This window comes from Anser brachyrhynchus (genome assembly GCF_964034855.1).
Source record: "Anser brachyrhynchus genome assembly, chromosome: 1".
Classification (NCBI taxonomy): Eukaryota; Metazoa; Chordata; class Aves; order Anseriformes; family Anatidae; genus Anser; species Anser brachyrhynchus.
Window position 1 is genome coordinate 168,975,980 of NC_137694.1, and position 21,753 is coordinate 168,997,732.

A 21,753-nucleotide genomic window follows, 5' to 3' on the forward strand; every position below is an offset into this window, starting at 1 on the left:
GCTCTTGTATTTGCGGTTATGCAGTTAGGTTAGATGCGGGCAGATTTCCTTGGTAATTAACCAGGGCTTCACTGACTTTACTAATGCCTATCCTTGGTATTTTCTATAAGGAGGAGATTAGTCAATGCGTGGAACTGGTTTTATGTGAAATGGAAGAGGCTAATTAAGAGAGAAAAATCAATTAAAGAAAAATCAAAGCTAGATTATAAGGAAAGAAATGAGACATACAAGAATAAGAGCCACAGTTTACAGGGCAATAATTGAATTTTGAGTAAATTGATAGTTCATTTAATTGGATATATGAATTTGGAATAATAAACAAAATTTAAAGAAACTTGCATTGGTTTTAAGACCTATTTCATTAAAAAAGTTCAGCATACCCATTTTCTTTAAGCTTGGCAGAAAGGATTGAAACACATTTGCAACCCCAGATCTGAACCCACACCAACTTGAATTTCTAAATTGAACTGTACTTACATCTACCAAGCAAAAATAACAGAAAAGGAGACACAGCTGTGGAGGGCACTTCTTTGGGAGCCTCCTGTTTTTCCAGAACATGGAAGGAACTTTGGGGGGAGAAAGTGCTTTCGAGCAACGCTGTAGATAGGTGTGAACAGCTTTTACCTGATTTGAAAGTGGGAGAGAATTTGCATACTTCTTGTATGCACCCAATGAGTATTTTTCCTTTCCTATCACATGCCTGTGGATGGACTACTGCAACTGTTCTCAACCTACTGCACACTTCCTTTAAAGTTCTGGTGGCAGAAAAGCACCCTGAAGTTAATACTTACCACTTCACATTTATTATTTTAATCATGGCAGGATACAGAAGTGCTAGGTACTTTCCAAAGAGACAATCCCTGCTATGAAAGAACATGAATTCTTAATTAGCTTAATATTGCTATGATTTCCAGTTTGTAATGAAAAAACAGAACTGTCATTGTCAAGAGCTACACAGGGCACACACACGCACATTAGGCACTTTGTTTTATTTTGCAAAAAAAAAAAAGTCTTTTATATATAAACCATTTCATTCTCTCTCAAAACATTCTACAACTATACAGCTGTTTGCTCCATCATTTGCATAGGAAATACCACAATACAAAAATAAGGAAGGGGGAGACAAAAGAAGCAAAACAGCAACCAATTTATGCATGTGTTTCCACGTATAAACATTTGAAGCCTTACAAAATTATTTACATCATTTGTCAACTATTTACATTAAGAGCAACATTTCTAACTATAACAAACAAAACTATAATTTATCAAGTATATGTAAAATTGTCTTAAAAAAAAAGAGTCTATCATATACCACAAATAAATAAAGACAAACAACAGTTTAAACAAAGCTAGGTTTTCCTGCAAGACCCTTTTTTGGTATTTTGATTGTTTATTTTACCCTTTGGTTGACAGCTTAATATTACGGCTTGTGAACTCCAGACACTTTTACTAGGTTTGTTTCGTTTTCTCCTGTTGCCTGGCCAAATCCTACACGGTCTAACCTCATCTTTGGCTCTTCACTTACTATTTCAAGGCTGAACACTGTGGATCAAAGTCATTGTTAGCATAAAAGGGCACCACCTCACTGACTTCAGTGGAGTTTCAGCTACTTTTGTCAGCAGTAAATTCTCCCGTGTGTCCATCTCAACAGTGGATTAACTAAACTGCACTGTAATTTTAAATAAAATTACTGTATCCTTTACCTTCTAATAAATTATATGCAATATCCACATGAAACTAGATCATACTCGTGCTGAACCAGCTTAACATGTCTGTATATGAAAATTGCAACCTAAATCCTTCTTTTTAAAGTGATACTAAGTTTAGCTTATAGTAAGAGGTTTAACATTCTGTATGTATATTGTAACTATCCCCACTGTTTAAGCTTCCAACATTTACTTAACAGTTCATTCTAAATGTTCCCCCCTTTTAAGCAATTTGAAAACGAAATCCTGCTTTGAATATTCAGTGCACACCATTTGAGTTAACAGGTACAAAACATCTGAACATTTTGCTCATTTCTCTTAAGAAAAATGAAGCTAAGTTGGTATTGTTTTGAGAGGTATTTAAGTAACTTTTTTGTAAATGTGCCGTGTTATCAAATGTAAAACAACTGCTTTTTTTCAGATAATTCTTAGAAAAATTTTGTATTAAACCTAAAAAGCTGATTTGCATATTTACAAAATCTTTGTCATAGCAAACATGCAACATACAGAACAAAATGTTTTGTTCTATGGCTGTTTATGAATTTTTCTACGTATTTTATCTCCACAGAACGACTTAACATTAAAAAAAAAAAACACAAGTACTAAATATGTCCAGTAAAAACCTGACAGATTACAATTCATGGCTTTTCCACTGCGTCCATTCATGTGTAGCCTCTCATTAATTCATTTACTAAACACTGTCACAATGACAATGCTTTGGTCAAAACACCACAAGAGAAAAAAAAAACTGTAATGCTGCCATGTGTCAAGACATAATACTTGTAAAGAGATGAAACCTGCTGACTAAAGCCATATACATCATGAGAGCAAACAAATGACTTGAACACTCCGGTATTGTGATACAGTGTCTTCCCTTTTTCTGCATAAATATACAAAATATACATTTCCAGTTGCCTTTGAGATTTCTTTTAAATGGATAATCCATACTCAAAAATTAAACTCATTTTAGTTGTATGTCGAGAGTCAATAGGAAATTGCATAGATACAGAACTGCCTCAGCGACAAGTCCGGCTTTCAGTTCTGATGCCTCTTCATGTGGAGAGCCAGGTGATCGGAGCGAGAGAAGCTGCGGTTGCACACAGCGCACTGGAAGGGCTTTGCCCCTGTGTGCTTCCTGTAGTGGCGCGTTAATTCATCTGAGCGTGCGAATCTCCAGTCGCAGCCTTCCCACGTGCACTTGTACGGTTTTTCACCTGGAAAGACAGAAGGCAGAGCACTGTCAGCTGTCGCTTCGTTTCCCGAAGAAAATCGGCGTGAGATCTCACCGACACTGCTGCTCAGTTTAAAGACGAAAAACAACAACAAAGGGGGAACTGATCCTTCCCAATTATTCACAGGCATGCTCAGCAGGCCCCAAATTAACAACCTCTTGTTTGTTTCAGCAAATTTTGCACTTGAACCTCTGATTAATGCTTCATTAAAATGGCACCACTTCAGAAACTTTCAAACATAAGCTTAGTACTTATCCAAGTCAGAGACAGCTACGATACAGAAAGGAACACAGGTTTTAAAAAAACCCTACATGAGAAATATGCTTCCTCACATCCATCTCATTATGAGAAGGGGTTGAGAGGAAAGTCTCATAACAGTCAGGCCTAGTTTGTGATTGAACACTCGTACCTTTTAAAAATCTGTAAATTAAGTTAAACTGAGGTTTTTGAAAAGCTGAAACCAGTCTGAAACTGGAAGAAAGACTTCTATAAAGATTCCTTACAGTGTATAGATCTGTTTAAGATCTTCCAATGCGTGAACAAAGGTGCACAGTGTGTTACAAATACAACTGGGATAATATTTTCTAAAATGTCCGAGGCAATAAAATCTTGTGGTATTCTGGTTTGGGCTAGCTATATATAGAAGAAAGCATCTAAAAGACTAAAGTCCTCGTTTTCAGAATTAAATGTCTACAAGCAGGTGCTTAAATAGCCGTATTTTAGAGATGGCAAGTGCTTGCTTGTTTCTGCCAGCCTATGCTGATGTAGACGGAGCATGGCATCTTGCTATGTTACAGAAAATCTGAATACAACTTTGAAGTATCCTGCTAGACATAAATACACTGGTTCAACCACCAAAAACACTTGCATTCATCCATTTTAAAACTATAAACAGGGTACTTGAAGCACCTCTATAATTTATGGACTTGTTTGTTGAAATGGAAGAAACACGAAGCAACGAAGTCAAGATGACTTCTATGTGAAAAGAGAACTTTACATGTGGACATACACCTGCTCAGGAGCTGGTATGGACATGATGTCACCATACAAGTAAGCTTCGTATAAATAAAGAGCCTAAGATTACCTATTTATAGGCTATTGGTCGACACTGGTTGACAAAAACACCTTTCAGTTCGCACAGTCAATTGCTATCCATATCCTTTATATTCATTTGATCCATTTGGCAAAGAGAGAAAGAAAACTGAGTTTATGCGAGCACTCGGCAGTAGCTTCATCTGAAGCAGAATCAGACCAAGGCTGGGCTTTCAAAAAAATGCTTTCCAATATGGCTTACAGACCTTCTCCCTCTCCATTTGGTCTCAGACCTTTACCCTCGCAGTTGCAATCCTATAGCATTGTGGAGTGACTCATACTATTCCCTGTTTTACCATCACGTTAGCATGCGGAAAAAAACAAGCCACTATCCTGCATTTCAACTGTTTGTTCTGCAGAAAACACCATTTGAGAAACTTTAGAACAGCACTTCAGAGTCTCTCAATTTTAATTTAAATGAAATTATGGAACTGGTTTTGTCTGTGAGTTTATACTGCTTCTTCTGATCAACTAAGTAACTTTCCATCTACTAATAGCTGTAAAGTCATCTGTTTGCTCACCATGGGGAAGTACCTTCATACTTGCAGAATGATCACAACTAGAACGAGACCTCTAAAAGAAAAACTAACCAAACAAACAAAATGCCTCCTCTTTGCACAAACGGCAACCATGATTTATTGAAGTCACAAAGAAACAATATCAAACCTTAAGAAAACACCAAATCTGGGGCCTGAAATCACCTCCCAGAGTTCAAAATTATTTGATGGATGGTAAATCAGACCACAATTTCTTATAAATTTCTGTCATGGTTGAATTTACCCTGCCTGATACCAACCAAAGACTGGAGTATAGGATATTTGTATTTGTTCCATGCAGCGTAGACTGCAGGTTAAAATACACATCTCATTCAAACACAGTGCATAAAGCTTTTCTAACATTAGAGAAGTCAGCTGGGATAACGCATTTGGTCTTCATGGCAGAGTGACAGAAAAGGTCTCTTATTCGGTGCAGGGTCTTTTGCAGTATATATGTCATCCTTCCCTTATTTAAATTGGGTCTTGCTATAATTCACATGGAGGTCTGTAAAAGTCTACGCTGCTGATCCACAGGAATAATGCTTGAGTGATCTTCTGTGAATGTTTTTTTGTGTGTGTGTGTTAAAACACACAGGAGTTGCACCAAAGTGTTAATTTTGCATTTGAAGCACCTTAACCCAAAACCAGTGTATTTCCTTTTCTCCTTTCTTTCCCCTCTTCCTCCATATTGGCTTTAAGCTCTCCTAATCAAATGTTTCTATCTGGTTTAGAATTATTCTTTTTTAACCTAAATCCAGGGTAGTCTCATTAAGATGACTCTGTAAGAGCTTCTGGACAATCTTTAATAAATACTTTCACTTAAAACTGCCATAATTGTCAGTTGTAACTGCCCAGGCTTGTGACCCCCCCCCCCCCCCCCGAACTCTTAATTGCCCAGAGAGAGCATATCAACAGATGGGTCTCTGTATGCTCCCGAAGTGTTTACCAATTTTCAGAATTGGCAGTGAGAGCAATGGTTCAAGAAGACAGGAAGATGGCACTTATCATACAACAGACCAGGACTGCCTGGAATAAAATGGATGAAACGGAGACCAGGAGACTAAACCCATGGTTTCTAAGCTTGGTGTTGAGGAGGTGTGAAGCATGTAGAAACGCACAGAGTGCTGCACTGTGTTGCACTGAATAAGCAGTCTCAGAATTGTCCTGTACAGGTAGTACCTGACTCTAAAACCAAACAAAACCTCTGACCTCCCATTCTGACTCATTTGTGACAACACAAGTGGTGCGAAGACTCCTGGCATACGAACCACCAGAAGCCAGGACTGCGGTGAACGGTGTGGCTTGCTGGACACGACAGGCTCCCAGTCGACGATGAATTCAATGGCAAGACCCCCACCAAACTCCAGGGGACCCAGGTTCCCCGGGATATATCTAGAAACCTGCTCAGCTTACCTCACCACAGCAGTCACCTCACCTTGTAACGCTGCCACGGCCACGAAGAGCTCCTGGAAGCTCAGGGGAAAAGCCAGGTGGTGGGGCAGCGGCACGTGCAGAAAAGCCCTGCTGCCTTCTGCAGACCTGAGCTGAACTGAACAGTGTTCAGGGGATGCAGGGAGGGGAACAAGCTGGTGCCTCGCACAGATTGTTTTAACAGTGTTACTTTTATGTACTGGAAATTAAAGCCAGAATGCTGCTTTTAACCCCTGCTTTGGCTACCAGTGAGAACTGGAAAATGTATTTTTAGCGCCAATATAGAGGCCCAGATTATTTTGAATAAATCCTAGGGGTAAAATACTGAATATCTATGTTTGTAATGCTAGTTTCCGTTGGAAAGTTCTATTTAAGAACTGAATCAATTTCAAATGTTTTCCTTTTGGGCAAGGAGGAAGGGGAGCAAGAAAAAGAAGGTGGAGATTATTTTCACTCCTTTAAAGAACAACTAGCTGGTAGCATTTTCTCTCTCCTGGTCTATACACATGCTTTTTGTCGTTTAGCAGAAATAAGAATTTGGTTTAAGTTCTTGTGGCAAGGGAAAAAAAAAAAAAAAGCCTCACGTTACATTTTCTGAAGTGATCCTACTGCTTTGCTACACTGACTTTAAAGCACTGAGCAATCCGGGCTTGAGGATTTATTTTAAAAAAACAACAACAAACAAACAACACAGGTATACACAACAAGGGACACTGAACCTTTTATCCAGTATTTTCATTGGCTACATAGTAATGTAAGATTTGTTTACTTTAATGATTGTGTGAAATACAGTAGCTGCAAAGTTTCAGAAATATTTGGTTTTCCTCCAGCAATTTAGGACTTCTATAGGGTGTTAAACCAAGAATGCCATTGGTCATCAAATACGAACGCAGTATAGCTCGGTTACTGGAACATGATCACTGTATCAAACAGATATTTCACTGTAAAAGCAAGAAAACAGCTAACTCCTCCACTTCAGGGGAGCTTCCACGGGATTTGTTAGAATGTCAACACTGTTCAACTAAAACACCATGGAGGAAGCTGGTACCGATTTCCAGCCAAATAGCACACTCCAGCCCTTTCTTCCCAAGCCAGAAATATTATACACAGCACTTCTGGGAAACAGAACTGCTTTCCTTTAAATTATACTTCAACAGGATAGGGATTTCATAAGTTTAATTGGATTTTTGCATAACCTCCTTCCAGTATCACTGATTTAAAATATTTTGCTAGGCTTATGCATCCCAAAATGTATTTTAAGTTCTTGAACTGTTAATAGGCATCCATTCTACAGTTTTAAAAATAAATTTGTAGAGCATGAGAACCAGGCTTGTACTCGAGCATAGAAATTTTAAGTACTAATGTTTAGTTTGGAAGGTCTTTTACAGAAAGCACCTAACAAGAGATAAGGGAGTTTAACCTGAAAGAAGACTATTTTTCTTGCAATGTGTTTGTCTGCCAAATATATATATACATATATATATGTACACATACACACACACACACAATGCTTTAGGATTGCAAGATGTCAAAAAGATGTCTGGATATCTACATAAAACATGCTGACCATACTGGCCACTTCGACACACAAACAACCCCAAGGTAGATCCCAAGGTTTGGGATTCATGCTGATACCTCAAAAGCATTATCTGGACCGGTGAGTCACAGTGCTGGCTCTTCTCCTTTTAATTTATCTTCATGCGACACAGTAGTTTAAAAATACACCAAGTACTTTCCTAATATTAATTCTATCTACTGGCAGTGACGGTTATTCCCATACTCATGCGGGTAAGGTACAGTGCCACCCACGGGGTGGAGTATGGTCATTCAGAAAACTCTCTTTACCACGTTGACCTTGTTCGAGAAAATGTTTCTATTTAAGATGCTGTTTGGAAAAGAGTCACTGAAAACCTCCACTAGCGATGAATTTCTCCATGAACAAAAAAGTAAGCTTCCTCACCTCACCCAAGAAAAGACTTGTGTGACTTTATTTTTGTAATTCACTACTAGAATTGCTTTCCTTAAATATAAAGCTGCAAACATTACGGGCCAGATTTTCAAACCTAAAGTTAAGTCAACTGCACTGGTATGCAGAAACCCAAATACAGGTATTACACCCACCAAAACCTGCAATGTCTCTTATTTTCTGTCAGAGCTATGAGCTTCTTTGAGAAAGAAAAAGCAGCACAGCTTTCAAACTGCAAAAACACAACATCTGATTACAGGCTCGTAAGAGTATAAAATGATCCCTTCTCCCAGTTTTCCGTCATTTTTATGTTACTTGTGTTTATCATGTGCAAGCTACCTAATGCTACATGCTTTAAAGAGCGTTTGAGACCCACCTAAGTGTTTGCAACTACGGGCGAAGTATACAGGCCTCTGTCAAATGGAAATGCAAGGGAGTGCCAGCAGCCTCCACACATCTGACAGAGCAGGCATGATGACTCCAGCGACTTAAAAAGGGACAATTTCACCCAAGGTCCCACATTTCAAGGCTGCTGCTGGACATGACAGAGAACAGAAGACACAGTCGACGTGAGTAAGCTGGCTAGAAGACGAAATGCCCGTTCTTGTTCTGTAGGAAAGCGTTTTCACCTGGTGGTGGAGAAGGGGGTGGGGAAGAGACCCCTTTGAAGTTCTGTGCGGAGGCACACATCGCCTTCATGAGTCACTGACAAAGACAACACGTTTCGGCTCTCTCCGTGCCGTATCGCTGTCTGGCATCTGCCTCCTCAGGAGTGAGAAGACGGACGTGTCCAATAGCAGAAAGCCAGCCCCAGAAAGCCCAGACAACACGTAATCCCAGCCCAAACAGCGGCTGGCCTAGCTTTAGGGCAAGACTCAAACCCATCGGTACCACAAAACACTCTGCTCCACTCAAATTACTTCCATGGTGCCAAGCGCTAGCCTTGAAACACGTGCGACCAGGTGTGATAAGAAGGTGGGAGGAAAAGCAGAAGTTTCTGCACCGTAGCGAATGTACCTGTAGGTACCTATGTCGTGTCTGGTTTTAAAACAGGCTATGAGAGATTTATCTGGCCCCCAAGTTTTCTGACACATTTGCTTTTAAATTTTTTCACATCTCAGAATCAGTTTTCTTATAGTTCCCTGACATACTACAATCAAATTCTCAGAAGAACTAGGAACAAATGTAGTGTTTTCCCTCTGTTTTAGCTTGCCTGAAATAGCTCTCCTCTAGGTTACGGCATCCCAGTTTTAAACTCTTGTCTCTTACAGCTGACTGGAATCAAAAACAGTTGCTTGGGTACCCTTCTGCTCTCATTAGAAGTTTTTAGCTCTGAAGGTTCACCTAAAGATGGACCTTCCTTCTGTCATTGACTATGCATTGTAGTCGTTGTTAAAAGCAGATTTTTACCTTCATTTAAGGCTTTTTTTTTCCAGAGAAAGAACAGAAAGATGAAATAAAAAAAAAAAATCCCTCAGCTGCTTAAAAGCTCTTTAGTGCATCGAAATTCTCTGTGTTGTCCAAGACGGAGAGGGATTAGAAGGCTGACGGCACACAAAGAGGTTGAAGGAAATCCAGCTTATTTTGTGAGTGATGAAATAAATGTAGTCCTTGAAACATCCAGTCCCCCAGTGATATGAATGCATAACATATGCTGCACATTTAAAAATGTGATAAAAGCCTGTGCCTACTACAGTAAGGGCTAATAGGTGACCATTAAGTACTATTTCACAACAAAACAGGATTTTAAGGAATCCCGTAACAGAGTTCCCTTTGGTAAGCCCCATCGCTGATAAATCAAGTAGCATTTGATCTTTCCAACAAAAGCATGAACAGGAGAAAAGGTAACTGTTTGGTAAGCACACAGGACAGTCAAAAAACCTTATGCATCATTCCATTTCTGACTACAGCTATGTAAGGGCAGTATCTTTCTCAGAGCTCCCACCAACGCCCGAAGCACTCTTGTTTTGCTAAGTGTTGTCTTACGCAGTTCAAGGATTACTGGGGAATCTTGACGGGCCTGTGAAACGGTTTATTTTCTTTCTGGCATAACATTCTGTCTTAACAGAGGTGGTCTCTCCACAAGGAGATATGCAAACAAAGAGGAAAGGAATTTTTTCTAAGTAGGTTTATAAGAAATCCATGCCATCTGGGGTGCATGGCCGTGTCTACAAGTTCTGTGCTGAAGAACACATTTCCTCATCCACGCCTGTGGTGCAAGAACAGCTCTTTAGCTCTCATACCAATAACACTGGCTCTTGTGTAGTCAGATAAGAGGTGCTCTTAAAATGGAATTCATTAAACATGTACTGTAGACTTCCAGATTTCCATCTACTGTATGCACACACAAAAAAAACTGAAAGCAATACATTAAAGCTATTTTAATTCAAAGCGAAGCGCTGTACACTTGCCAAAATCAAAGGTTTTAATATGTCCTTAATCAGAGTTGTTAGAGATCACCGAATATAAATAATGCAGCCTGACAGGACAGGAATGCTGCTACCAAGATACTCAGACTAAACTAGGACATTACTTACATGTTTCTAATCTTTCACCGATGGGAGGTGCAGGTCATCTAACAAACAACAAACAACACCACTCGCAACACTTTCTGTGGAACCAGGGATCAATTGTCCAAGTCAAGCTCAGAAATTAATTACAATAAGGAATGTCTAATCAAATAATGGAAAGTTTTAATCACTGGCAATTGCTGTGAATCTTGGGACTATATTAGTGTATGTAGGGCGGTCTCAAAATGAACTATATTTAAATCCGGTCTCTTAGGTCAACAGTTTCCTTATCAGGAATCAAATATCCTGGAACTGAAGTTTAATCCTCTCAGGGAGCAATTGACAGAAACAACACTGTTTTTTTGTTGTTTTTGCTTTAAGCTTTCATGCTCAGAGAGACTTTCTAGGCTTTTAATCAAAAGGAAAATGCTAGGCTTTTCTTTTAAGTATCTCAAGTCTAGCAGGAGTATCACTCACCTGACACCTTGGAATTTCATCCCTGCATCCTAAAAATTGAGTGCCAGACACTGACGTGAATGACCGGTAATATTTAATTAAAACTTAGCCTTATATTTCTAAGACTTCACCCAGAAAAGAGCAACGCATTCAAACATGTCTCGTTTAGGTTATGACTACAGATAAAGAACTGAATCAATTAATCCAAAGGTCTGCAATCATCCACAAAGTGTTTGAAAAATGCATTATTTTCCCTTAAACTGTGGTTTGCAGAGGAAAATAATGTACTTCCATTTCTCACACAGGCAACTAATGGATTTAGCAGAATTCATAAATAAAAGATACCAACATATTCTCCAGTAGTGTCTAGCAACACTGCACTTTAATGCACTTTGTCAACAATTTTATTTAACTCTCCTCCATTTTTCCTTTTTCTCTCTACCAATGACGGCATTTACTGACATCTCCTTAAAGCATAATCTGTACAACTGACTCATTCAACGGTTTAAAGAAACAGAATCTGCATGGAAATATTACTTAATGGTTATTTTCATGATCCAAAAGATTTTTCCAAGATAAAGTGTTGCTACAGACACAGAAAGCCACTACCATGAGCAAGGCAGAGCCTTGCGGAGCTTCAGTTTTCCACTCGTACAACCCAAACGAAATCCTTCGTTTAATTCTCAGGATGATTTGAGTCAATACGTGGTTTTGTGAGGTGCTTTATTTCCAGTAGGAGTCCAATACTGCTCGTCTCTCCTTCCAAAGAACAGGCATCCTGAATGCCTGGCAATGCCATACGGTGCCACCATTAACACGCATACATGTACAGCTATGGCAAATTCAGAGCACAAAGTCCTGAGGACTGCTGAGGTTTACTGCACACAACTGGTTCTAATTCTGGTGTACCATCACAGGCTAATTCTGGATCGATTGAGGCAGAGATCTAAATTAAAATGAAACGTTTAACACCTTGAGGAACTGCACAAGATAGCAGCTGTCCCATGCCTATGTAACATTCGAAGTAACTAGGGACAGTGGAAGTATTTCGAGTGCACCTCATTTAGAGAAATGCCATTTCTCTGGAGTTCTCTCGGCTTCCACTTCCCATCACCAAATACAAACTAGATCTATAGATAGAGATGAAATAGTTCTGCAGTTAATGTTAGAAACTATTAATGGCAAACCCACCATGTGATCAGAGAACATGCCTGTACAAAGACTCTGTATACAGAAAACCAACATGCAGCTGGAAAATGTCCTCGATGTGTGCGCCTTGATGTGTTCAAAACAATGACAGATTTTCCTCTAAAAAACATACACAATTCTCAAGAGCGCAGCTGTTCACAGAAATAATAAAAAGCACCCTAGAGCCAGCAGCTCTGCTGGAGTATCACAGGTAGGGTACAAGTAGGGCATTCCAGGTGCCTGCATATCAAAGGCTCAACTTCAAGAATCCCAAATTTTTACACATAAAGAAATGCAACAGGCAAAGTTACAGGACCGCTGTTTCTAAAGGATAGTTTGATATATATATATGTGTGTCTACTCAGACATCACAGAAGATATCTAATGATGTTTATGTGCAACAGGCAGTGAACTGCTTTGCACTGACATTTGGCACGTTTTTCTAGTTGGACACAGAGCTGTTATGCCCGTGCCCTAAGGTAGTTTTCATGCTGGACAGCCTGCAATAAATGCCTAACACCCCCCCACATTATACACACTAGTTGCACAATACAAGTTATGAAACTGAACTCGTTCCATGACTAACAGGTAAAATCATTTTAGAAGAAAATCCCTGCTTCAAGATGTCAAAAAAAAAAATCCAATCTATTTTGACAGATGCTCCAACAGGTACTTCAGCACGCTGAATATCACTCTGCCCATTTCAGGAATAACTAATACCGAGTTAAGATAGCACGCTGAAGTATTTAAGCTATTCAAACTGGACATCTGCTCCAGAACTGCACAGAGATGGACGCACTATGTTGCGTTATCTTTGCAGCAGCTGAATATTTGCTTATGTTCCATGTTTTGGGTTACCAGTTTACCAACAACCAAAATTTACTTTGCAATTTACAAATGCTAAAGCATTATCTAAAGGAAGGAAAAAAAATGTATGCCTGCTTCAGCAACTGGAACATTAACCTTGCTTAGTTGTTTACGTGAATATTGGATTCCAAATCAACAGCGAAAGCGTGAATACAGAGTCCAGCGTAATTTAATTAGATAAGAACTATACCAGTTTATACCATCTGACTCACTGCAAGGTAAACACCTAAGAAAAAAAGTACAGGATTTTCCTCTTGTGCGCTTCCTCCAGTTTTATTTAAACACAGAAGTCTGACATGTTCATATTTGAATTCTAAGAAAGACTATAGCCTGCATTCCACCTACCAAAAAATAACATTTTCCTTAAGTTTGTTCTCAAAGAACATCTGTTAGACTCAGTGAAAGCCATTCAGAACAGAAAGACTGCTAAATAAATACTGTGAAAAGGCTGAGATTTTCCAATACAAAAGGAAAACCATAAGGTCTGTCTTGACTTTTAATGGCAGACAAACTTTGCTGCAGGCTCTTTTATTTTAAGATGACAGATTGCTGAGAAGGGCGGGGACTGGTTGGGATGAGAGAGAGACTGCAGCCAATTTTAAAAGGTATTGTTAAGAAACTAAGAATAAGGAGAAAACAACTTCAGTGGTCCATGATTACTAAAGAACGGGTTTAGCCAGATAAACAGGTCTGCTATCCCTGAAGGGATTTGAAAGAATATCACACACAACTTTATTAAAATGGATTACGTGACAATTACTTCAGACTTTGAAGGTAAAAGCTTCACAAGTCTTAAAAATAATAAATTAAAATCAAAGCTCAATAAACACCGTATGAACTCATAGTTCTGGGGGATGGGGTGCACAGAAAATGGACTGTATGCACACAGAAACACACCCTCAAATTCAGTCCTCGGTATCAAGTCCCTCTCCTCTGAGGTCAGTAGGGAGATTCCCCTGAAATCCTGAGGGAGCTGGGCCCCCAGCGTAACTCAGTTGCCCTGAGATTGTGTCCACTCTCGTTAGTTAACGTTCAGTTAATTGATTTACGTGGTTTCGGGTGCATCAGAGATCCTGCTGGTTAATCGACACATTTCAGACAAATGTTATGAGAGAGATTAGAATCTGTACTGGAAATCTTCAAGTATTAAATGAATATTCAAGAGAGTTAAACTAATCCAAACTCTGAAATAATGCAGGTAACAGGATATGGACTCGCATTCTTGCATGTTAACACTTTAGACAGTTTATCCCTTCATTCACCTCCCCAGAAGACCCTTTGTATTCCAGGCTTGCCTAAATTCACTAGATTTTTATCTAAAACAACATTCTTGTTTTCATGAATACATCAGCTTCCCTGACCTTTGCACATTAATCCACATTTCTAAGGTCAAACATCTATAGGTTAAAAAAAAAAAGTGAAGGTAACAATAAACATTAGTGACCCTAAGCAATGTATATTAATGATGTACACATACTTCTATGCACACAAACATTAACTTTTAAAACCTAGTCATTACTGAAAGTACAAAAAATACAGATTTTAAAAAGGGAAAGTGTACATTTCAAACGAAGCCTAAGTAATGCTCATTTTTAGAGTAGAACTTCGTTTTTATCTTCTACCTAGTTATTGTATAAAGCAAGTGACATATTTAAAACCGAGATTCAATTGCTGGCTGAAATGCGTAAGTGCACGGACACACACTTACAGATTATTTATTAAAGAGTAGTAGTATTGCACTCTCTGGCATTATTCAGGTTTATAGCCTCACAAAATATCTTTATTAAGCTAGCTGGCAATGAGTGAATTTATATGTATCAAAATGTGTGTTCTTGTTTAGTCTATTACTACAGTTCAGCAATAATCCTTGTACAGTTGCTTTTAACTTTTTACTGTGATTGCACCACAGATAACTCTTTGATTTATCAAAACAAATTTTCCATAGTAACATTTAGCCTGGAGATGCTCAATTTCTCTACAATAATCTAACAATACATTCAGAGCAGCTGCTGAATACACAGCCTTGTTTCCAGAGATACCGAAATATTTTGTTAGATCATAGCTCGTGTTCTGTTCTGTTGACTTTTGGGTTAAACTTAGGTGAAATCCCATTACTTGAACGGCACAACCACAGTGTTGACAGCCTGCTTCACTAAGCGAATTGCTTGAACTGTGACTCCTGTTTTGCTTTGGATTGATGTTTACACATAAGAGCTTGCATTCACACTCCATTTTAAAAACAAGAGCAGTAGCCCTCTCATTTTATTTCTACGGAGAAAAACAAAAAAAAAAGCAATTGTCTTTTTACTGTAAAGATTTAGCATGACCAGTTTTGTATTAAGATCCCAGCAAAGAACTGTCCTAATAGCTTCAAACGTGCTGTTGGGAAGCTAGGTATTTCTCCCCCTACCTCCCTTTCTCGTCATGCCTCCTGTCTACAGGAGTCCACTCTCAAGAGCAGACCCTGTGAAGTTTTGCCTTCAAATAACTGTCCTTTGAAGGCATGGCTTGTGTGTGCGTGGATAAGCAAAGCTTTGTCCAGAGCTTGGCTCGGTGCAGGCCCACGAACTGGGACTGTCTGTAGCTGCAGGCAGAACTTGATCAAGGTACAAACACAAATGTTACACACAGTTTTCATTTTCATTTCCTCCATTTTAATGTCTTTCACCAACAAAAAACTGAAATGAAGTCTCTGTGCTTTTTAATGTAGAATGATTTGTCTTAAAAAAAAAAAAAAAACACTTAATGCTAAGGACTATTTAAATGGAACTACCTGGCGAATTTTCATGACCTTTCTGAAAAAAATTAAGTAATTCTAACAGGTCAAAAGATAAAGCTCAGAATAGAAAATTCTATTTATTTAGATAAATCTTTAAAATTAGAGCATTACTATGCTGAATTCATTATTCACAGGAAGCAAGTCCTATTTTTTGAAAAGCAGTATTTCCATCTGTTTTATTCTTAACTGATTTGAGTTTCGTATTGTAAAAGGTTCAACAAAACTGCATTAAGAACAAAAAGAATTCTTACTGACCAAACCTGAAACTTTTCTTAACTGCCAGCCTGATCTCATACCACTTTACAGAAAACAGGGAGAAGATGGCAGATCAAACGCTTCTGCCTTTACAAAAGATGTATAACCCATTAATGAGCAAGACACAGCGAGAGAGCGAGTACATACCCGTGTGAGTTCTCAGGTGCGCTTTTAAGTGAGAAGACTTTGTATAAACTTTCGTGCAGCCTAAAACAAAATAAAATAAGATGGAAAAGAAATGTTTCAGTAGGGAGAATAGGAATGCTCCACATTACGTTTAAACTTCCTCATGCAGTGCTGAGGTACTATCTGGAAACATTTAAGTTTATTACCTTCTGGCACCATAATCATTTAGAAGTATAATTTAATATAGAAAGCTCCTAGGAGACATTGCCTTACATAGAAAAAAAAAAATATATGTTTCTGGTAGACTTAATACCTTCTAATGTAGTGTAGAACAATCTACGTATAGTAACACCTGCTACATAAATTAACAACTCAGAGACAGACTTTTTTTTCTTAAATTTCCTAAAGAATTTACTCAAGCCACTCTGTGTTGTTGTTACCCAGGACTCTACATCACTTTTCCATTATGCAGTTATCATGCTGCACACCGATCAGGCAATACACCACTGTGAGTAGTATTTGTAAAGGGAGAGAACCAAGAGCTGCAATTTCTAGGTGTGCGCAGAGCAGCGTCAGCGTCCTGTATCTGGCACCACGTATTACTCGAAGGAAAGGGTTGTAGAGTCAGATTCCTCTTCCAGTGCAATATAATAGAACGATAGGCTCGAAGGGAATTTATCTGTAGACAATTTTCAAAGGTTGCTTTAATGGATTTATCTAGGCAGCTGAACTCCCTATTTGTACCAGGGGAGATACAGCCATAGCCTTGGCTGCCAGGAACTGAAGCGAGTCTTTCAGCGTCAGATTCAAGCTGAGCTTTTGCTCCATCACAGGAGCCGGAGAGCCAAGAGCATGAGCTGGACAGCCATGCTGACTTTAATTAGAGAAGAGGTTTTTTTTTTTTTGTTTGTTTCTTTTTAATGGAATACAACTTTTATAACACAGGAAAGTGAGCTCAGGAGTTTAAGAGGGTAACAAATGACACAAAGAAAATGATGTGCATTATTTAAAGAATGTAAATACACACCACGCAAAATAAGATGCTGAAGAAAAAAATATATTTTAATGAGAAATTATTTGTTTCTCTAAGCATACTACAGCTGAAAGAAAAGACTGATTAATCACATTTTCTTATCACAAGAGCTCAATTTTCTGGAACACATTGCTTACCAGGATAGTCACAGTAGTGGATGCGTCTTTTCTCCAAATCTGGGTTACTTCTTCTGTTGTATCTGACTGGCTGGATGTTCTGGGGAGTTATTGGCAGAGTTGCTGGCAAATTCGGGTTGTGAATTGCCAGCTTGGAAGCTATAGTTGCGGCATATGACGGAGGAGGGGTTAAATTCTGTAGCATCTCTGCTTGTCTGTCTGGACTCCCAGGCTCTGAGCTTGGGGGCGAAGGGGGGAAGTAAGTGGCCTGCTGCTGAAGAAACTGGTTTGGCATGGAGTAGGTGCAGGGGGGAATACCCTGGAACTGTTTCATTGCAGTCTGTGGAACCGCCGAGGAAAGGGTGTTAAGGCCTGCCATGGCTGACGGCATGGAAACATTGCTAAGGGAGTCCATGACGGCTGCCTGAGGAGTCGTGGTGGGCATATCTAGATCCGGCGAGCTCAAGAGCTGATACAACTGGCCTTGCTGTGGCGTGACAGAGAGATGAACGTCTGGAGTTGGAAGCTCCTGCTTGATGAAAATGTTGTTCACGTCGGGAGTTTGGTGAGAGCTGAAGATGCTGGTAAACTCGGGAAGGGCCTGAGTAGGGGCAGGGGCTGGGGCAGTAGTTTCACTCTGGTGGCTGAAGATGGTGACGGGTTCGGTCTTGATGTGGGTTACGCAGGGTCGCTGGGATTTGTACAGGCCAGTTCTCAGGTGACTAATGTCAGGGAGGAAGACGTTCATGTTGATGCTGTAAGGCAACCCTTCACTGTCAGTGAAGAACTGGTCTACAACTGAGGCACTGTCTCGTCTGTACTTTTTATGTTCGGGGATGACCGGGACGGGTGGAAGCTGAGGCGCCAGGTATTTCTCCATTTCACATCTCGTCTGCAAAAAGAAAATGTAGGATAACCCCCATGACTTGTTACCCACTGAGAAACAAGATGGCACACACGTCGCGTGAGACTTCAGAAATAAAAAACAATGCTCCTTAGCCAACCCCGAGTTAAATACGGAGGAAGTTTTAAATAAAAAGCTGCCTTTTATAACCGGGAGGTTAATCAACATCATCAAGAACGGGAAGGTAAAGTGCCGGCACGCAGAGCAAGCACCGAGACCGATCCGATGCCTGGGCGTACGACAAACTTTTCATCTTTTATGTCTACAAGACAGCACTACACAGAGGAATGACAGGCTCCGTGTCTAATCTACAGATCTGGCGCTCGGGAATTCACTGTTTAACAAGGCTGCTGCCGATCTGCTTCGCCTGCGCCGCTTTGAAATGCAAACTTTAAAAAGCCACATCCTCGGCTGGCTACCCGAGCGCTTCAAACGATGTTTATACGCATTCGATTCCTGCGCTTCCAGGATTTCTCGTGCTTGGAAGAAGGGCGTTTGATGAGGAACACGGAGCGTAAAGATATAAATAACACCGAATAAAAGGAAGGCGGGCTGACTACGCCAGCATACCCCTCGTGCGAAGCGTCCCGGGGACTACGTTAAAAATCAAAAAAATAAATCTGCACGGCATGTAATTGGTTAACAGCGTGCTCAACACGTCCCTATTCATGCCTCGGTGCCGGGAGAGCTCTTTAATTACTAGGGATCGCTCCCTTGGTGTAGTGGTGCGAGGGAATCCGTGGGTGGCGAGCGCCTGATGCATGCCTGGTACAGTCATCGGCAAAACATTTATCGTGCACTCTCCAGTGGGCAAATGCTACATTCCCCCTCGCCCTGTCAAGAAGACGGCGCTCATTCCAGATCCGTTTAGCACCCGAAAAGAGAAAGCAGCTGCCAGGCAGCAACCCCTGCCCCAGAGCGGCTTTCGAGCCCTTCCTTCAAAGGCAGACCACCAGAAAACAAAACAAACACACCGGCCCGGCGCTTTGATCCGGGGCTGCCCTAACACGCCAGGCAGCTTTTTTATTTTTTTTAGTTTTTGGGTTGTTCCCCCCCCCCCCCCCCCCCCTCCTGTTTACAAGCCGGGGGCAGCTCGCTTTGAAGCCGAGCCCCCAGCCTGCGGCCCCCCCAGCAGCCGACCCGCTCCCCGTCGGGCTTCTGGGACGGGCACGGAGCCCCCCGGTGCCTGCCCCCCACCCCAACGCGACCCCACCCGGCGCAGCACCGGCGGCTCCCAACACTGCCGGCTCCCCCCGACCCGTCCGACGGACGGCACCCCCGGACGGCACCCTCTCCTCTCCTCTCCTTCCTCCTCCTCCTCCTCCTCCTCAGCCCTCTTCGCCTACCTGCACCATCTCCTCCGCCGGCAGGGTCGCGCCGCCGCCCCCGCCGCCCCCCGGGTGCTGCTGCTGAGGGGGCGGCTGCTGCTGCTGCTGCTTCATGTCCTCCCCGGGGAAGATGGGCGCCTCCCTGGCCCCCAGCACGGGCTTGAGCTGCGCGAACACCGGCTCCTCGGGCTGCTGCACGGCGCCCAGGCGGGCGCTCATGCTCAGCACCCGGGTGGCCATGAGGCGAGGCGGCGGCGGCACGGACCCAGCGGTGCTGGGCTCTGGGCGGCTCCGGCTCCTGCTCGGCTCTCGCTGCCCAGCAGCCCCAGCCCAGCGTGGCCCTCAGTGCCTCCGCCCGTACCTGGCCGCGGGTGTCTATCGGGCGGCACACGCCCGCCCCTATCCCCCCCTCTCCGCCCCTGTCTCCCCCACTCCGCCCCCCGCACCCCACCCGGCGCGGGGAAGGGGCCGGCCCTCAGGGCCCGCGGGATGGCGGCGGGCTCCTCCCCGCGGCACGGCGCGGCCCGGCCCGGCCCGGCACGGGGCGCCTCAACAAGTGCCCTTCAGCCAGGGCCCCGCTCGGGTTTTAATGTCATTCACAGCCCTCCGCGCCTGGGTATAACCGCCTTGCCCACCTCTCGTCTTCGAAAGGGGGGCTTTAAGCCGATCACTTCAAATTTATTACTATTATCGATATTGTTTTTTGTCCCGGAGGCAACTCGTGCTCGAAACCTGCCGTGAATAAATCTTACTGTTACCGTACGCATCGCTGCCGTGTGCTGAGAAAAGTGCTGTGATAAAAGTGGCTGGAAGAAGGGGAGAGGAAAAAAGTGGAAGGAAGCAAAAAGGGGAGAGGAAAACATTGAGGCATGGTGTTGCTGTCTCACCCCTTCTTACTCTTTTTATGATTATTTTTTCCCCTCTCGGACAAGGCGAGTTTCTGTCAGCGCACTGGTTTTGAGGTGTGGTTTCGGCACAGAGCGATTCTGCTGCAGGGGCAGGCCAGCGAGCTGGGTTCCCTCAGGTTTCACCACAGGAGGAGGAGAAGGAAGGAGGGACGCCGTCCTTCTGCACAGCCACAGAGGTTTCACACCGTGTGGGAAAAGTACAGCCTACCAAAAAAAAAAAAAATGGAAAAAAACACCACCAAAACCTTTCCACCCTTCTGCTGCCCTGTGGTCCCGGTTTGCACAGAGAGGATCTCCGGGTCTGGAGAAATGTTGCCCTCCCCACGTCCACCCCCTGTCATTTACAGACATGGCTCTTTTTCCAGGGCAAAAAAACATAAATAGCATTTCTCTGGGCAGCCTCGCACGCCTCCCAGCCCGTGCAAGGAGGCTGTTGCAGGGTCTGGGTGCAGAAGGCCAGTCACGGAGCCCGGAGGAGCGCAGCGCAGCATTTCCCTGCACGAATCGGCTGGTTAGCAGCCTGTAGCCGCCTGGTGCCCCTTATTCCTAATGTGGGTCCGGCTGCTCCGTCAGTGCAGCCCTTAAAGTAGTGCAGACTGATTTCCATCCACCACTAGTATGTATTCAGTTCATACAGTGTGTTAACTTCAGCCTCCTTTCCCCAGGACTCATCGCCAGCATTTCTTTTTTCCATTCCAGCCTGGAAACAGGTGTTTTAGCAAACAGGTCTCATTTGGGGTTTGTGCGATGCCCCTCACATAACCCTGTTTTATCTCAGCAAGGCTTCAGACTGCGGTTGTGACCCTCGGAAACGACGAGTTTGGTGCGGACTGCTCTGTAACAGCTTTAGAAATGTGCTGTCCGCACCTTATTTCAGCTGTAATTCTCCTAGAAGACCAGCGGGAACGCGGGGCTAGGCAGCATCTGGCGGAGCACATACGCCCGTAACTTTCAGACATTTATGTAAATTGCATGGCTGTAGTAACTGAAATGTTTCTGAGACTTGCATACTTTAATTACACGCTTTACCTCCATCTGATTAAATTAATGATAAACAGATAATTTCAAAATTGTTTTTTTTGTTTTGCTTTGTTTTATATATGTACATTTATAAAGGGCCTGCTCTGGCAGACGCTTTGGCAGCTTAATTAGGGCGGTATCACCGAGTAAGGCTCTGTGTATACTTACACATTTTCAGAAGCAGCTCTGAATGTCTTTAATTTTTTTATTTTTCTTTTTAAAGGATGCAGTTAGGTCTGAACTGCAGGTAAACAAATCCAATCCCATCTCCATGTTTTTGTGCTAATGACGGGCCCAGTC

The 21,753-nt window shown here is 42.0% G+C and overlaps 1 protein-coding gene across 1 annotated transcript; it reads right to left on the reverse strand.

The window, feature by feature from the left end:
- Nucleotides 1–970: 970 nt before the first annotated feature.
- On the reverse strand, nt 971–19,926 carry KLF5 (KLF transcription factor 5). Its single transcript, XM_080575865.1, has 4 exons — nt 19,544–19,926; nt 17,315–18,185; nt 16,166–16,225; nt 971–2,920 (listed from the first exon to the last, which is right to left on the reverse strand). Exons 1-4 carry the CDS (start codon nt 19,763–19,765, stop codon nt 2,742–2,744), a joined length of 1,332 nt encoding a protein of 443 aa, XP_080431991.1. The 5' UTR covers nt 19,766–19,926; the 3' UTR covers nt 971–2,741.
- Between the last annotated feature and the right edge of the window lie 1,827 nt (nt 19,927–21,753).